This window comes from Diabrotica undecimpunctata, chromosome 6 (assembly GCF_040954645.1).
Source record: "Diabrotica undecimpunctata isolate CICGRU chromosome 6, icDiaUnde3, whole genome shotgun sequence".
Lineage (NCBI taxonomy): Eukaryota > Metazoa > Arthropoda > Insecta > Coleoptera > Chrysomelidae > Diabrotica > Diabrotica undecimpunctata.
In genome coordinates, this window is record NC_092808.1 from 95,752,822 (window position 1) to 95,770,253 (window position 17,432).

The window sequence follows — 17,432 nt, forward strand, 5'->3', positions numbered from 1 at the left end:
CGGCGAAGACCTAATAACAGCCGAACATTTTAAACACCTAAATGATAATGCTGTCAGGAAATTAACATCCCTCTACAACATTATATATGAACATGGCATAATACCGCATGACTGGCTAACATCCACATATATAGCTCTTCCTAAGAAACAAAAAGCAAGGAAATGTGAAGACCATCCAACTGTATCCCTAATGAGTCATGCCGCTAAGATTTTTATGCGAATAATTTATAACCGAATTCAAAATAAGTGTGAAGAATACCTGAGTCGTTCTCAATATGGCTTTAGAAAGGGTACAGGCACTAGGGAAGCAATTATGGGATTGACACTGATGACGGAAAGGTATCTTGAGGTTCAAAAACGGCTGTATGTGTGCTTTGTCGATTATAGAAAGGCCTTTGACCGCATCAAACACGGAAAATTGATCGAAGTGCTAAAAGAAGTATTGTTGGACGGACACGACATAGCTATCATAAGTAATACATACTGGAGCCACACAGGATGCGTTCGAACAGAGAAGGGAAACACCAAGTACATCAACATAGAACGAGGAGTGCGTCAAGGGTGCATTTTATCCCCCCCTATTATTTAATGTATATGCCGAACATATAATCAGAGCTTCTCTTGAAGATCGCCCTGAAGGTGCCAGAGCCAATGGAATCATCATTAACAATATAAGATATGCCGATAACACCGTAGTATTAGCAGAAACAGAAGACCAACTAAATATATTGATGAACATATTATCAGAAGAAAGTCACAGGCTGGGCTTGGACATTAACTTTTCCAAAACCAAATTTCTGGTATTCCACAAAAACCCCCATGAACAAGTTACACCTAACATACAAATAAATGGTATCACCCTTCAGACTTCCCAAAGCTTCATATACCTGGGCAGAGAACTAAATAGTCAACTAGACCACTCAAAAGAAATTAGAAGACGCATTGAAATAGCAAGATCTAGTTTCATGAATATGCGTAAAATGCTCTGTAACCCCAAGCTATCAGTGTCAATAAGATTGAGAACACTAAAATGTTATGTGTGGTCTCTATTACTATATGGCTGTGAGACCTGGACATTAAAACAGTATGACGTCAACAAATTAAATTCATTTGAAATGTGGATGTACCGCCGAATGCTAAGAATAAGCTGGACCAGCAGAACTACGAATGAAGAAGTACTGAGAGCAATGAACACACGCCCTCATCTGGTCAATACTATCAAAATTAGAAAGACGTCATATCTAGGACACATAATGCGCCATAGGGAATTTGAGCAGCTCCAGGTAATATTAGAAGGCAAGATTGAAGGTAAAAGGGGCATAGGACGAAAGAAAAAATCTTGGCTACGAAACATCAGAGATTGGACCCACACAAAAGAAAATGAATTAATTCATCAAGCCCAGAATAGAGAGAAATTTGCCATATTGATCGCCAACCTCAACAGAGAAGGCACTTAGGAGGAGGAGGAAGTAAAGCTTCTATACTGGCGTTATACTTTTTTTCTCTAGTAAAATGCTAGGGCGAGCGTCACAGAAGTATCGCCACGACACGACGTCACGGAAGTAGCGCACGAAATAGAGGTCTTCATATCGACTTACTACCTACTCTCCATCAATAATCATAATATTTATTATAAATAGGTTTAAATTAAAAACTGCATAAAAATTAACTAACAAAATACAGCCAATAAGTGAAAAGTAAAAAATTAAAAATTACTTTATTCAATTTTAAAAATATTATTTAAATTTTGAAAATACAGAAAACATAGTATGAAGCTTCCTGCTAGTGTACAGTACCGCCTACTGTACTGTATCGTAAGGTTATTAAAATTTTGAGATCGATTAAGCCAGTGACGGCTTTATGGAAGAAAACATGAGCCGTAATTTGATATTCGATTAGGAATGTAAAAGAGATGACAATTTTACACCCTTGTTAACGAAAGTTGTAGAAACAAATAATCTTTTTTAATTTATTAATTCGCTTTATTTCACATCAGAATTATTTTTAATGTTTTAATGCCATTTGTTTTTGCATGACAAGCACCTAACAGTTAATACCCAAAGAAATATTTGGCAGATTAAAGTTATCTAATATTGCAAGTCGCAATGACGCATAATAAACAGACTAAGTGAATGTTGTAAAAAGTGGCCTAAACATGAATACCTGCGTTTATGTTTTTGTTATGATACGAAGTTGCACGAACTTCTATTTTTTACGAAGTGAAGTTGTGTTTGCATGTTTTAGGTGACAAGCAAATTTTATTTGAAAGTTTTGAAGGTCATTTACTTAAGATTTTAGTAAAATGCCGTTTAAGTGTCTTGTTTGTGATCGCGGAAGTTCGAAAAACTAAACATCACTTTTGAGGTAAGGCTTCTTTCAGACGGACGACATTTTGTCGTAGTCGTGTACGGCAACGATATCGTGTATAGCAGTTAACTCATTGATTAAATGTAAACTTTCACACGACGCGATTTAAAATCGTAGTCGTACACGACTGTCGTAGTACCCCGGCGGGATCACTGCGACGACACGATGTCGTGGTCGTGAACGACTGCAGTGGTACAAGCAAGTCCATTCTAGTTTTCACACTTGTCGTGAAAAAATCGCGATTTATTCTAAACAGTGGTAGGCTTCTTTCAGACAGACGACATTTTGTCGTTGTCGTGCAGTGTTGTGTCGTGAAAAAAAGTTTGGCTTCTTTCACACGGACGACATTTTGTCGTTGTCCTCCTAAGGTACGGAGGACCAGATCTGACCAAACAACTACTAAAACTAATTTAAAAAATAATGGAACAAAACAGAATTCCTCAAGAATGGAGATTCTTGAAGAAGAGCATCCTAATACCTCTCTTCAAAAATGAAGACAAATCGGACCCGGAAAATTACAGAGTAATTAATTTATTAAACACAACACTCAAATTAACAACCAAAGCGATAACAAATAAATTGAATGAAATGATAACACTAGCAGAAGAACAACAAGGTTTTAGAATACAACAAACCGGCATATCTATGTTTCGTGGACCTTAAAAAGGCATTTGACCGGGTCAACTTAAAAGACGTTATTCACTTACTGAATGCAAGAGACATACCTCTAGAAATATCTACCAAAACAACACAATAAAAGTAAAACTAGAAGAAGAACTAACCGACCCTATTGAAGCTGGCAATGGAATAAGACAGGGAGATTCCCTGAGTCCTCTATTGTTCAACCTGATTATGGATGAAATAATAAAAAAAGTAAGAACTACAAAAGGATACCAAATGGGAGAAAAACAACTTAAAATAGTCTGCTATGCAGAAGACGCAATACTACTCTCTCAAAGTGAAGATAATTTACAACGTATGCTGCACCAATTTAATATAACGGCCAGAAAATTTAACATGTTAATTTCCCAAACAAAGACAAAATGCATGGTTATAACAGCAAATTTACTAAGATGTAAATTGGAGCTGGAAGGTCAGATCTTAGAACAAGTGATGGAGTTTAAATATCTAGGCATCACATTATCTAGCTACGGAAAGCTTGAAACCGAAGTGGAAGATCAAGTGAATACAGCAAACAGATCCGCAGGCTGCCTAAACGAAACAATATAGAGAAATAAAAATATCGGGAAAGAAACTAAAGGTAGAATTTACAAAACAGTCATCAGACCAATAATGATATACGCGGCAGAAACAAGACCTGACACAGAGAGGACAAAAAGGATGTTAGAAACAGCAGAGATGAAAACACTTAGAAAAATTGATGGTAAGACACTACGGGACAGAGCTAGAAGTACAGATATACGACATAGATGCAAGGCGGAGAACATCAAAAACTGGGTAAAAAAAGAAGAGTAGAATGGAACGATCATATAAGCCGAATGACAACAATAGAGTAGTAAAGACGGCAAGAGACGGTTCCCCAATAGGAAGACGATCAGTAGGAAGACCACGAAAACGATGGAATGACAACTTACTGGAGGCACATTGAAAAACAGACAGAGTCATGTCTATATAAAAAGAAGAAGAAGAAGAAGAAAAGATTTTTTTTTAAATTTAAATATTTAACAAATATTTTTAAATCTAAATTCACTACCACTGTTTAGAATAAATCGCGATTTTTTCACGACAAGTGTGAAAACTAGAATGGACTTGCTTGTACCACTGCAGTCGTTCACGACCACGACATCGTGTCGTCGCAGTGATCCCGCCGGGGTACTACGACAGTCGTGTACGACTACGATTTTAAATCGCGTCGTGTGAAAGTTTACATTTAATCAATGAGTTAACTGCTATACACGATATCGTTGCCGTACACGACTACGACAAAATGTCGTCCGTCTGAAAGAAGCCGTAGTGAATTTAGATTTAAAAATATTTGTTAAATATTTAAATTTAAAAAAAAATCTTTTCTTCTTCTTCTTCTTCTTTTTATATAGACATGACTCTGTCTGTTTTTCAATGTGCCTCCAGTAAGTTGTCATTCCATCGTTTTCGTGGTCTTCCTACTGATCGTCTTCCTATTGGGGAACCGTCTCTTGCCGTCTTTACTACTCTATTGTTGTCATTCGGCTTATATGATCGTTCCATTCTACTCTTCTTTTTTTACCCAGTTTTTGATGTTCTCCGCCTTGCATCTATGTCGTATATCTGTACTTCTAGCTCTGTCCCGTAGTGTCTTACCATCAATTTTTCTAAGTGTTTTCATCTCTGCTGTTTCTAACATCCTTTTTGTCCTCTCTGTGTTAGGTCTTGTTTCTGCCGCGTATATCATTATTGGTCTGATGACTGTTTTGTAAATTCTACCTTTAGTTTCTTTCCCGATATTTTTATTTCTCTATATTGTTTCGTTTAGGCAGCCTGCGGATCTGTTTGCTGTATTCACTTGATCTTCCACTTCGGTTTCAAGCTTTCCGTAGCTAGATAATGTGATGCCTAGATATTTAAACTCCATCACTTGTTCTAAGATCTGACCTTCCAGCTCCAATTTACATCTTAGTAAATTTGCTGTTATAACCATGCATTTTGTCTTTGTTTGGGAAATTAACATGTTAAATTTTCTGGCCGTTATATTAAATTGGTGCAGCATACGTTGTAAATTATCTTCACTTTGAGAGAGTAGTATTGCGTCTTCTGCATAGCAGACTATTTTAAGTTGTTTTTCTCCCATTTGGTATCCTTTTGTAGTTCTTACTTTTTTTATTATTTCATCCATAATCAGGTTGAACAATAGAGGACTCAGGGAATCTCCCTGTCTTATTCCATTGCCAGCTTCAATAGGGTCGGTTAGTTCTTCTTCTAGTTTTACTTTTATTGTGTTGTTTTGGTAGATATTTCTAGAGGTATGTCTCTTGCATTCAGTAAGTGAATAACGTCTTTTAAGTTGACCCGGTCAAATGCCTTTTTAAGGTCCACGAAACATAGATATGCCGGTTTGTTGTATTCTAAAACCTTGTTGTTCTTCTGCTAGTGTTATCATTTCATTCAATTTATTTGTTATCGCTTTGGTTGTTAATTTGAGTGTTGTGTTTAATAAATTAATTACTCTGTAATTTTCCGGGTCCGATTTGTCTCCATTTTTGAAGAGAGGTATTAGGATGCTCTTCTTCAAGAATCTCCATTCTTGAGGAATTCTGTTTTGTTCCATTATTTTTTAAATTAGTTTTAGTAGTTGTTTGGTCAGATCTGGTCCTCCGTACCTTAGGAGGACAACGACAAAATGTCGTCCGTGTGAAAGAAGCCAAACTTTTTTTCACGACACAACACTGCACGACAACGACAAAATGTCGTCTGTCTGAAAGAAGCCTAAGTCATTTTGTTAATGTATATCCTTTTAGAAACATAAGGTTATGTGTTGATAGTCAGTGAAGGCGTTAGTTTATTTAATAAATAAACTATTATATATTATACTAAATACTTATCAATTTTAATTAAATATTTTGTATAAAATATTATACATTTTGTTATTAAAATCATTTAAATATAATTTTTCTAAGTTTTTTTCATAGATTTCCTTTTAACAATGAAAAATAAACTCATTTTAAAATAAACGAGAACGCCAATGTTGTAGTAAATATTATAGCTTCAAGCAGGTCTTTACGACACCCGATTATATATCAAGTATAGAATGCTGCGGGGTCTATTTATTATACGTCATTGTTTAAATCATAGTATAAAATGCGTATCTTACGAGCGCTGTCAAACCAATGAGTAGGAGTAGAGTAAGCTTGTAACGTTATAACTAATACGGTTTCTAAGTGTATAAAATATTAAATACCTCATCATCTGAAGCATCAGGTTTGCCGTACCGAATATTTTCCATTATTGTAGTACCAAACAATACTGGTTCCTGGCTTATTAAACCTAATACTCTACCTCTTAACCACGAAGGATCCAATGTTCTTATATCGTGCCCGTCCAATGTTATTGAACCATCTTTTACATCATAAAACCTAAAATAAACACGTAATATATATTTATAAAGAATTGTGAAATAGTATAGTTATAAAAATATAAGAGTTACATTATAGTACGAGATCCCATTACACGATCATTACGTACATGACATAGGTAGTTAATCAAAATTACATTTTTACATACATTTAAAAATAGGAGAATACATCGATAACAGGTTGCCAGTCAAAAAGTGGCCGAAAATAGCGGCCACTTAATTGAATTCAATTAATGGTAATTCATTTTTGAACAAAAATGTCGTTCATTTGTTAAAAAAAAATACGCTGCTCATGACGTATATGCATGTTTTTTATATCAAATTAAACTTTTTTTTTAATATGACGATATATGGTTGCCTGAGAAAAAATTGTCGCAAATTATGGTCGCGAAAATGCTTTTGACTTTTCCCTGTTTGATTCGAGTGCGGTTACAATTCCGATGTTACATCGACGGAAAAAATACTTGGTGAAGTGGAACCCCTATTATCTCAACGCGAAAGCAACTATTCGATGTCGATATAAAATCTAATTATCCAGTTTCACTTATAAGAAACAAATGCCACACAAAAATTACGTCAGACGAAATTGTACCAGAAGCAAATACTGCAGAAAAAACTATGCCAGTAGTGCATTTGTCTCCTAGATGATGTGATTTTTCATCATGTGAATTTCCGTTTGAATGACGCTAACAACTTGTTTGATAAGACATGTAAGCCACATCCATACAGCGTAGCTCCATATATCTGCCAAGCGAGTGAATTCTCTAGAATTAAGTAAAGTAAAGATGTAGTGTGGCGTTATAAAAGTCACATATTTGTTATTTATCTTCAAATAATTATATTATTCCAATTTCTTTTGATTTTATTCATTTGTTAACTTTGTTTTGTTTTATTATTTGTCTTCTAAAAATAGTCGGCGCTCAAATTTATATAAACAAAATACTCTGTTAAATCATTTTCTTTCAATTTAAATTTTCAATTATTTGAGTTCACTAAATACTCTAATCATTATCAACCAGTTTAAATTTTCAATTGTTTCAGTTTAATTCTTATTTGCCCCCGTAGTAAACTAACTTTCATTTGGTTCCAACCAGTTATAAAATTGTTTGTCTGTTGGTCCGAATTCCGATTGTCAGTTATCACTTCAAACTAATAGAAGTAGAGATATGGTTTCTGTTATGATTCTATTTAAACGAAAATTTACATTCAGAATTACATTTTATTTCTCCATCTTTTACCTATGATAAGTTTTTAATATTTTTACAAATATTAAGAGTTTTTTAGTTTTTTCATATAGTTTTATTTTAATAGTTCTTAATGAATTTGTTTCAATAACTAAATACATATTACAACTTACGGAGAAGTAAAGACTTCTGGTGTATGATGGCATATTTTATTAAAAATATTTAAAATTTATCCAAAAGGTTTAAAAATCTTCAAACCGTTTTCGGTCCAGTCGGATTATCATGAGTGTAACATTTTAAAAGTAGTTTAAACTACAGTTGGCCAACTGATTTGGCTGGTTCTAATCGTTGGACAAAGTCGTCCTCTTTTCGAACAGGGAAGACGTATGTTACCTTTATGTGAAATCCTATGAAATCGACCTTGTGTCATTATATTATTACAATTAACCATGATTGTCATGTAATACAAAGGTTTTCACACCTATTTTCGTAGCTAGTTTTAACTACTTTTAAAATGTTTCACCGATGATGGTCCGAAAACGTTTTAAAGTAGTGGTATTTGTGACTGGTAATTGAAATAGATAAAAGGTTATCGTAGAGTGGCAGACAATGATTTTGGCCTAGGAATTTAGTAAAACTCTTGGACTATAAATTCGAAAGCTAGACGAAACGTACAAGAGTTTTAATAAATTCCTATGCCAAAATTATTGACTGCCACTGCACGATAAACATATATATATATATATATATATATATATATATATATATATATATATATATATATATATATATATATAAAGTCAGACATCAGACATTCTTAGTATTGACGAAGCACCTATACTTGACCGATTATGATCATCTGTCGCAAATGTAATAACTACATAAAACTCACATTATGAAATGTGTTTATTTTTTATTTTAATAATTATAAACAATTGAAAACCTTTAAAAGACAGTCGCCTGGTAAACCTTTTTATCTTTTTTTTTTCATCTTTATAGAGGGTGGGGTCTGGAATCTGGAAAAGACAGTCCAGGACGCTGCCTGACTGACCTTAGTGCAGGATTCGTTCTTCGTACTCCCCGCAATAGTTCCCGAGGTACTTTAAAATGTCCTCTCGTCGCCGAATCTATGCCGAAAGCTTACCTGCTAAACCAGACCTGCCTCTGTCAGACTCTGTCATCCAGCGATCAGGAAGCGGAATGGCCGCTGTAAGGTCGGCATCACTTCAGAAGCACTACCTTCATTCATCCACAGTCTGTGGCAAAGAGGCTCCCTATCTCGTTCCAGGTAGGCGTGGAAGACTCTCATCGCTCCTGGTACGGCATCACTCCCAGACGGGCATTTCCTTTTTCCCCACTGTAACAAAATTTACACCTGTCTCTCTTTCCATTCTGTTCCTTTCTACTATCCATTTGTTGCACTTTAACATCGTATGTGTCACAGTGTCCGAGTGTACACAGTATAGACATTTATCTGCGTCAGCCTTTCCAAACCTAGAGAGGTAGGCCCTAAAACACCCGTGTCCTGTGAGCACCATCGTTAGGAAATAATCCAGTCGCCTGTGGCCACAGTCCACCCAATCTCTTATGTTCGGGATCAGCATATTTGTCCACTGTGCCACATCATCTGTGTTGTTCCATTCTTCTTGCCATCTTTCCATTGCCCTTTTCCTTTCATGTCTTCTCTCGAACATAGTAAAGTTTGAGTTTCTTCTCTCATAGAGCTCTCTTCTTTACACCGTCAAAATATGCAAGGGAACACATCCAGTGATGGTCCACAAAGCTGCTGCAGACACAGACCTGTATGTGCATAACAGATTTGTTCTGTCCACTCGTGTCATGAGCCTCCTACAGACCGTTATCTCTACCGCTCCGCTCCAGACTGGTGCCGCGTAGAGGACGATTGACTGCATAACACCGTTTAGGGCCCTCCTCCTTTCAGATTTAGGTCACCCAATGTTGGGCATCACCCTCCCCAACGCAGTCGCACTATTCGCAGCCTTCCGGGCCACCTCCCGCACGTTCTCCCCCCATTTTCCAGTCTAGTGCAGTGTCACTTCTAAGTACTTCACGTGTTTCTTGTGTGTTAGACATGTCCCGGCACATTGCAGTTCCACACTCTGCCTGTCCCTTTTCCCCTTCAGAATGATAAGAACGATTATGTCTAGTACGAGTAAAAAGATCAGATTGACACGGGAATCCAAAGGGATAGTTTACAAAATGTTTAAGTATAAAATATACAAGTACTGTTTCCTGAAGATAATCAAATCCATATTAAATAACGTGTGAGATTGTACTGTATTTTGTGTACGTACAGCAGAAAGGATAATTCAACATGCAAATAAGTTACCAAATGCAGATTCAAATAATTCACAAGAATTTCCAGATAGAACACCAGCGAAACGGAAAGCAATTCTGACAAACTTAAGGCACTACGACAAACAGTTTATTAGAAAGACAAATGTTATTTGTCTTTGTAATAAATATTATGTGTATAAATATTATGTGTATTATTAGAGTTTTTGAAGAAAAGGCTTCAAAGCCAAGGTATTTGAATCTTTCAACCCGTTTAACAGCTCTATTATATATTCAACTAAGCTTCCATATGGGGTTGTCTGTTGATTACCATATATTTGGTTTTTGCTACGTTGATGTTAAGCCCGCTTAAGTATTTAGACAATACTAATACTACAAAACTGAATGTAAGCCAATTGCATACGTTGATGAAACCTATGTACACACTACGCGGAACAGATAGTCAGATGATAGTGGTAAAGTATTGTTCAAAAACACTCCAAAAGGAAGTAATTTGGTTATCAGATACGGTGGTGGGCAAATGGGTTTCATGCCTATCTACACAGTACGCGGTAGAGCTGGTCAGATGATACTGGTAAAGTATTGTTCAAAAACATTCCAAAAGGAAGTCGGTTATTCAGATACGGTGGTGGGCAAATGGGTTTCATACCGAAATCTCGGGAAAGAGAAATGTGGGACGTAGGAGGATTTCCTGGTTGCGAAATTTAAGGGAGTGGTATTGGTGCAGTTCAATACAGTTGTTCAGAGCTGCAGCCAACAAAGTAAAGATTGCTGTGATGGTAGCCAACCTCCGATAGGAGACGGTACTGCAAGAAGAAGACCGAATGCCCATAATGTACAAATTATGACACTTACATAATTTGGTATTATGTAAGTGCCATAAACACTACATAATTTGGATTATGAGCACTTACCAATAATTCCAAACAAGCGAATATATTATCTTCGTTGGCAGAAAAACATATACCATTTGTAACACCAATAAAAAAACCGTAACTGAATGAAATTATCAAACGACATAAAAGATTATATTCAATATAAATTTGACAGGTTACTGCAAGGGATGTGGACATTTTTCCTTAAAATTTCCATCATATAATCCACACTTAAACCCCATAGAAATGTTTTGGGCGCAAGATCGAATATAATTACTTGGAAAATGAACGTCGCATAGATGTAACTACTGAAGTTAAGTATTGATTTAAATGATTCCAGCAACAACACAGAATCTGATTATGAAAGTAAATAAAAAAATATAACATTACGATATGATATACTCACAAAAAATAAGTAATAATACTATAAATAATTACAGTTTTAAAGATGAAACAAACTTTATCACTGAGGGATATCATTACAATACGTGTTGTTTCAAATATACAAAGATGTTGCCAAATATAACCTAATATGTATTATTTTTTAATACATTGTGTCTATTTTGTAACTATATTCAACAATTTGACTCACAACTGTTTGGAATGCCACTGCTTAGTTAGGTTAGGCATTACTGTTGTGAGAAATTCCCAATGCATTTGAAACAAGCTTTTATCTTTTCTCTATATCAAACCTCCATCTCATTACCTTTTACTTTAAAATAAAATGCTGAAGATCTGCTTTTGAATAAAAGATCCATTTTTTTGACCCTTTATGCTTTGCTTTAGGCAAAATTAAGCCATAATAAAACAACACGTTAAATAAGTATCACACTGCAATAAGAAAAAATGTTCTAGCATGATACTTAACAAATATACAGATTTATTACAAATCCAATAAATGAAAAATAGGAGTAAACCATGTGGGAGCATACCTTTCTAAAAGAGCTACCACTGTTGATTTTCCATTACCAGAGGCACCCACAATAGCAACTGTTTTTCCTGATGGGACGCTAAGATTAAAACCTTGGAGAATTACCTAAAAATATAAATTATAAAATCGTATCTAATGTTTATTCTATACCGTTACCTGCTGACTTCTAGTTGGATAAGCGAAGCAAACGTTCTTAAATTCAATATCCCCCTTCACTAATTCATATGGTAATATTTTTCCTCCTGTCAGTGCCATTTTAGGAGTTTTATTAATATACTGAAAAAAGCAAGTCTTCATTAAACATCTAAAAATAAGGGCAATTACTTGATGTTATCGGATAATAAGAATTCCAAGAATAAACACAATGTAGACTATTGCCGAATAAACGATTGCTTTGTGGCAGCCAATTTGGCTACTACAAAGCGGCAATTAATAGACATTTACAGGTTTACATAATTTCTTAATTTATAATATTTTTGGAAAACGATTTATGCATTGGAAATCGAAACATCTAAAAACAAATACCTATAAAATATAATTTTCATTCAAATCAATTGTGGTTTAATCCCACATAGATACAAACTTGAACTTGAGCATGCAATAAGAAAACAGTTTCAGAACCTGCAATTGAAAGACGTATGGCACTAAAAAATTTCCAAGAAAAGCAACTCTTAGACAAAGTCTCTTCACATCTAGACACAGATGAATTACATGAAAAACAAAAATAAATAAAATTATTGGGCGTTATTGGATGGATAGCAGAGGCGTGGAGTAAATTAAGTCCTATTATATTAAATTTCTTAAACACTCAATTGGGATACTTACCTCGAAAACTCTAGAGCCAGCTGCCACTCCTCTTACTACAGAGCCAAAAAGTAATGATATTTGAGCCAAAGAGCGTTGTATTGTTTGAGATGCTACTAAATATGCCATAACTTCCCCAGCAGATAACTGATTGGTTGATAGTAAATAACCACCCATGTACAAAGTAGATAACACCATACTAAAAAATAAGAATTTTGCAAATGAAACAAAATGGAGCAACATTTTGCTAAAGCAACCCCTTCTTTTTTTTCATGGAAGTCTTCGGTTAAAAACCTGTCGTACTGAAGCTAATTGTACATCTTTCATTACCTCATGATACGCATTCCAGGATTCTGGAACCCTATAGCAACTTATACAGCACTCATATGGGTACCATATATCTTTGAAGTCACTTGGTTGTCTCCATAAAGTGTTTATCGACTGCAATCTAATGCCTCGCAGCCATACAAGATATAGTTGACTGTTTCACGGACTCTACAGCTCAAATCTCGATGAAACAGACCCACTGTATGGAGGTGTTTCTTGACTGATATATGTCCAGTAAGCCTGTTATGACTGTGAACTGAGAGTTCAGATTCCCCTATTAGCAGATATCCGTCAATATACAGTTTGCCATGTGTTTGACTGGGTATATTTTCACAGTGAGAGTGATTCTTGCCTTCGGATTTTGTACGGTCGCGGACGATGCTTTTTGGCATTTTCACGGCCAGCTCTGAACCGCAATATTTTATAGCTGATGGCAAGTGTTCTTTTATTGCCGTATATTCTCCGGTCATCTGAAACCCATACCAGTGTGACACTGTTATGTTCCGCCAGTCTGTCGAGTTCCTGTCGGAGTTCTTACACTAGCCTCGAGATCACCTTAGGACTTATGAGTGCCCCCATGGCAGCTTGGAGATAGAAAACCCTCATATTAATTTCTCCTGCACAATGCAAGATTTAAAAAATCTCTGCCTCATATACAAAGCTATATTCTCCGAGTGGAATAGTAATGTTTCAATTTCAACCACTACAGAATACTCCTGTATCCGACCCTTTTGCAGTTTTAGACCCGTCTGTGTACCAGGTATAACCCGGGTGGTCGAGTGTTTTCTCTGTCCCATTCCCCTAGTAGACTGATGTCCTATTTTCCTCTCTTTTCATTTCTCGTTCTTCTCATTTGCATTCCTCATCAAACCAGTTGTTTCGCTGCCCTTTGGGTACCTCACCCAACACATCGTCTACGGTCTTTTGCATCGTGGTTTTTATAAACTATCAATTTGTGTTAAATTCAGTGGTATCTTCTTCACTTCTGGAATTTTCTGATAGTTTAAGATCTAAGCATATATTTGAAAATTTCTTACGACGTCAGTACACTTTAATTTATCAACGTTATATTTCTATATTTTTGGCTAAGTCTTATCGTTGTCATTATCGTTGCATTCTTCGTTTATGTTGCTTGCCCTACCTTATCGTTTCCAATAATCAACTTAACGTCGTTATTGGGACATTGTCTATATGTTTGTTGTAATTTCTCATAGAATTCTTCTTTTTCTGTGTCTGTTTTATCCTCGGTGGGAGCATGCGCATTTATGAGAATGTAGTTAAAGAATGTTCCACGTATTCTTAAAACACATATTCTATGATCTATAGCGTTAAAACCTATTCGTTACTAACTTTTTTGCTAACTACAAAGCCTACACCAAAGATATGTTGCATTTGATGGCAGCTACAGTATATTGTATTATCTCCTATTATCTCCTATATATCTCCTGTATAGCAACTATAGAATATTGTATTCAAATTCTTCTGGATAGTACCGGTCCTTTTCCATCGTATCTCCTGTATAGCTGTTAAGTCCACATTATATTTGTTGAGAGTATCTATGAGGCATCTCATTGCTCCTACAAAGTACAATGTTCTCACTTCCATGATCCAAATCAAATATCCTTTTTTCGTTTGCCAGATCGTCTACATAAGATCCGTCTGGTTTGTGTTTTTTCAACTATCGTAAACAGTTTTTTTTTCAGGATAGGTTCGTTAGCCCTACGTCCAACCTCCAGACTCGAAAGACCCGGGAATCTTCTTTTAGGGTTACCATCCCTTAGTCTGTTTTGGTTCGCGGATGGTATTTTATTTCCCACCTACCCGCCGATCCTTGAACCGATTAGGGCGTCCCCCTCTCCATCACCTCGGAACGCGTCCGATAGGAGACAAATAACTCCACATGGACTGCTTGGAACTACTAATGTTTAAATATTTCGTTCTGAAAAAAATTGGCCCGTTTCCGAGGCTAACCACCACCCCAGCAACAAGGTCTTTGGATCTACGTGTTTTACCGAATCTTGAGTCTTGTCCCTTACGGGTAACTAATCCACCATAAATTAATCCACCACCAGGCTCCACCATCTATTGGATAATTAGGAGACCTGATATCGTAGTGACACCGCCAACATCGTCAACTTTTCATCCAGCAGCCCTACATCAAAAACAGCAATTGGCAAGTTAAGTGTTTAATAAGAACATTTTTCTTTAATATTAAGGCCAACCATTTAATCTTTGGTTAGACCTTAAGTCATTTTTTTAAACTTTGAACGTAATTTTTTAGCCCTTCAGTCATCTTGTACAGGACATGCTGTAACTTAGCGACAAGTCTGCCAATTTATTCCGTAAAACATGTTTACTTAAATTATTTTTTTATGCTTTGATCCCTTTTCTGATCGTTCCAGCTACCACTGTTTGTCTTAGGGTTTAGCAGAACTATCCCTGAGAAGAGCTAGCCAGGGCAGGATCTCCATGATTGTCTTTGTGACGGTGAATCGTCAATCCTAAGTCAATCAAAATGGTACAATCCACGAGGTTTTTTTTTTTTTTTTTTTTTTTTTTTTTTTTTTCGTGGAATTTATGGCTTTGGCGAGAACCAATTAGCCAGACTATGTTAGATTGAATCATTAATTTGTGTAAAATGTTTCATAGTATCAGACCTGAGCATGATGTATTCATTTGTTTTGTTAGTAATATATAAAATGTGTAAGGTGTTTATATATATGTATATATATATTTTTTTTTTTTTCCGCGCTAGGGCGTCAACCCGGTTCATCCCCTCGGAGGTTTCAGCCCTCTTTGTGTGCTTTACGTTTAGTTTCTTTTGCAGAATTGTATACAAAATTGGTTAGTAATTTTACAGTTTTAGTTTACAGTTTATGATGTGTTGATGAAGTACATAAAGGATATCATTATTTCCTGAAAAAATAATACAATTTAGGTCTATTGGAAGGTTTATCTTGTAGTGAATTAAGTTTTTGTATAGTTGATTAATGTTTACATTATTTATTGGACATTCAAGTAAAACATGTACTAATGTACCCATTTTACCACAACTACACAGTGGATCGTCTGTAATTTTCATTTTGTGCTTATAATAAGGTGTTAGTGCATGATTAGCACGTACTCGATTTATTGTGGCAACAAAGTTTCTGTTTGGTATTTTGTGAAACCATGGTTTTCTGGGAATTCTTTGCTGGTGTTTACAAAAGTTTGTTCCGGTTGTTGAAGCGTTGTGTAGGTTTTGCCACATCTCATTTATTTTGTTTCTTTGGTTTAAGAATAGGTCGGACGGGGGTAGTTTAAGATTTAGTTCTTCTCCTGATGTTGGGGCTGTTTTTGCTAAGGTATCTACTATTTCATTACCTGTTATACCTGCGTGTCCCTTTACCCATAGATATATGACGACTTTATTCTTGATGTGTATCTCATTATGTAAATACAGGATATTTGCTTCAATATGATTAACTGATCTATTTATGTTTACTTTTTTAAGTTTATCTACTGCACTTTTGCTGTCCGTACATATTATGAATTTGTCGTGGTTAGAGCCGAGTATGTATTTCATAGCTTGCACAATTGCTGTTAATTCTGCAGTGTATATGGAAGCTTCCTTTGGTAGAATAAATTTTTTGTCAGTATTTTCTTCCACATGGTAAAAGGCACAGCTGGTATATTCTTTTGACTTTGATCCATCAGTGAATATAGAATCATAGTTTGGCCAGTATTTGTTTTTTGTTTCGTTAAACTTTGATTGATTGAAACTTGCTACTTCTTGACTTTCAAAATAGTAGGTTCTAATTTCCCGGGAAAAAATTTGTTCTGGCGAGTAAATTAGAACCGGGGGGAGTTGGTTGGAATAAAGTATATCTGTAATGTCAAGTATTTCTGAGAAAGTTTCTACTATGAGGGGGGTTTTCTTGAAGTGCCAGTATCTATGGGTCAAAACTTGAACTGTTAGTGATTGTATACTATTGAGGTAAGAAGTTTTTTTGGAAATGGTTTTTATCACAAATTTTCTGCTCAATAGTTGTCTTCTTAGTTTAAGAGGAGGTTCCACAGCTTCAGCTTGCATAATATTTATGGGTGTTGACTTAAGATATCCCAGGCAAACTCTTAAGCATTTATTTTGTTGTATCTCGATTTTATTTAGATGTGTATCTGCTGCTGTTCCATAGAGTTGACTTCCATAATCCATTATTGATCGTACCATTGTTTTGTAGAAAAGTAAAGCCGTATTTGGATCTGCTCCCCACTTTGCCCTACAAAACGCTCTTAAAATATTTATAGAATTACTTGTTTTTTTGATGATTTGGTGGATACAGTCCTTCCATAATAGTTTTCTATCTAGATGTACGCCAAGATATTTTACAGAGTTGCTAATACGGAGTTTATATTTTCCTATTGTTAATGGTCTTTGATAGTTGTTTCTATTTCTAGAGAAAATACATATATTGGTTTTGGACTCGGATATGGAAAGTCCCATGTTGTCTAGGCATTTTTGGATTTCTATAAATTCAGTGTTGATATTTTCTATACATTTGTCCTCTGATTTGTTACTG

The 17,432-nt window shown here is 35.5% G+C and overlaps 1 protein-coding gene across 2 annotated transcripts in view; it reads right to left on the bottom strand.

Annotated features, from left to right (window-relative positions):
• The window catches only part of LOC140443602 (mitochondrial potassium channel ATP-binding subunit), a 59,385-nt gene that overhangs the window by 10,490 nt on the left and 31,463 nt on the right, over positions 1-17,432 (bottom strand). The window contains exons 7-10 of one of the 2 annotated variants that reach the window (XM_072534950.1): positions 12,568-12,745; positions 11,899-12,018; positions 11,744-11,847; positions 6,263-6,437 (exon numbers count right to left, since the gene is read on the bottom strand). In XM_072534950.1, coding sequence (XP_072391051.1) covers positions 6,263-6,437; positions 11,744-11,847; positions 11,899-12,018; positions 12,568-12,745 — 577 coding nt within the window. Of the gene's footprint in view, positions 1-6,262; positions 6,438-11,743; positions 11,848-11,898; positions 12,047-12,567; positions 12,746-17,432 lie in introns of both variants that reach the window. The other variant, XM_072534952.1, reaches the window with a different exon arrangement.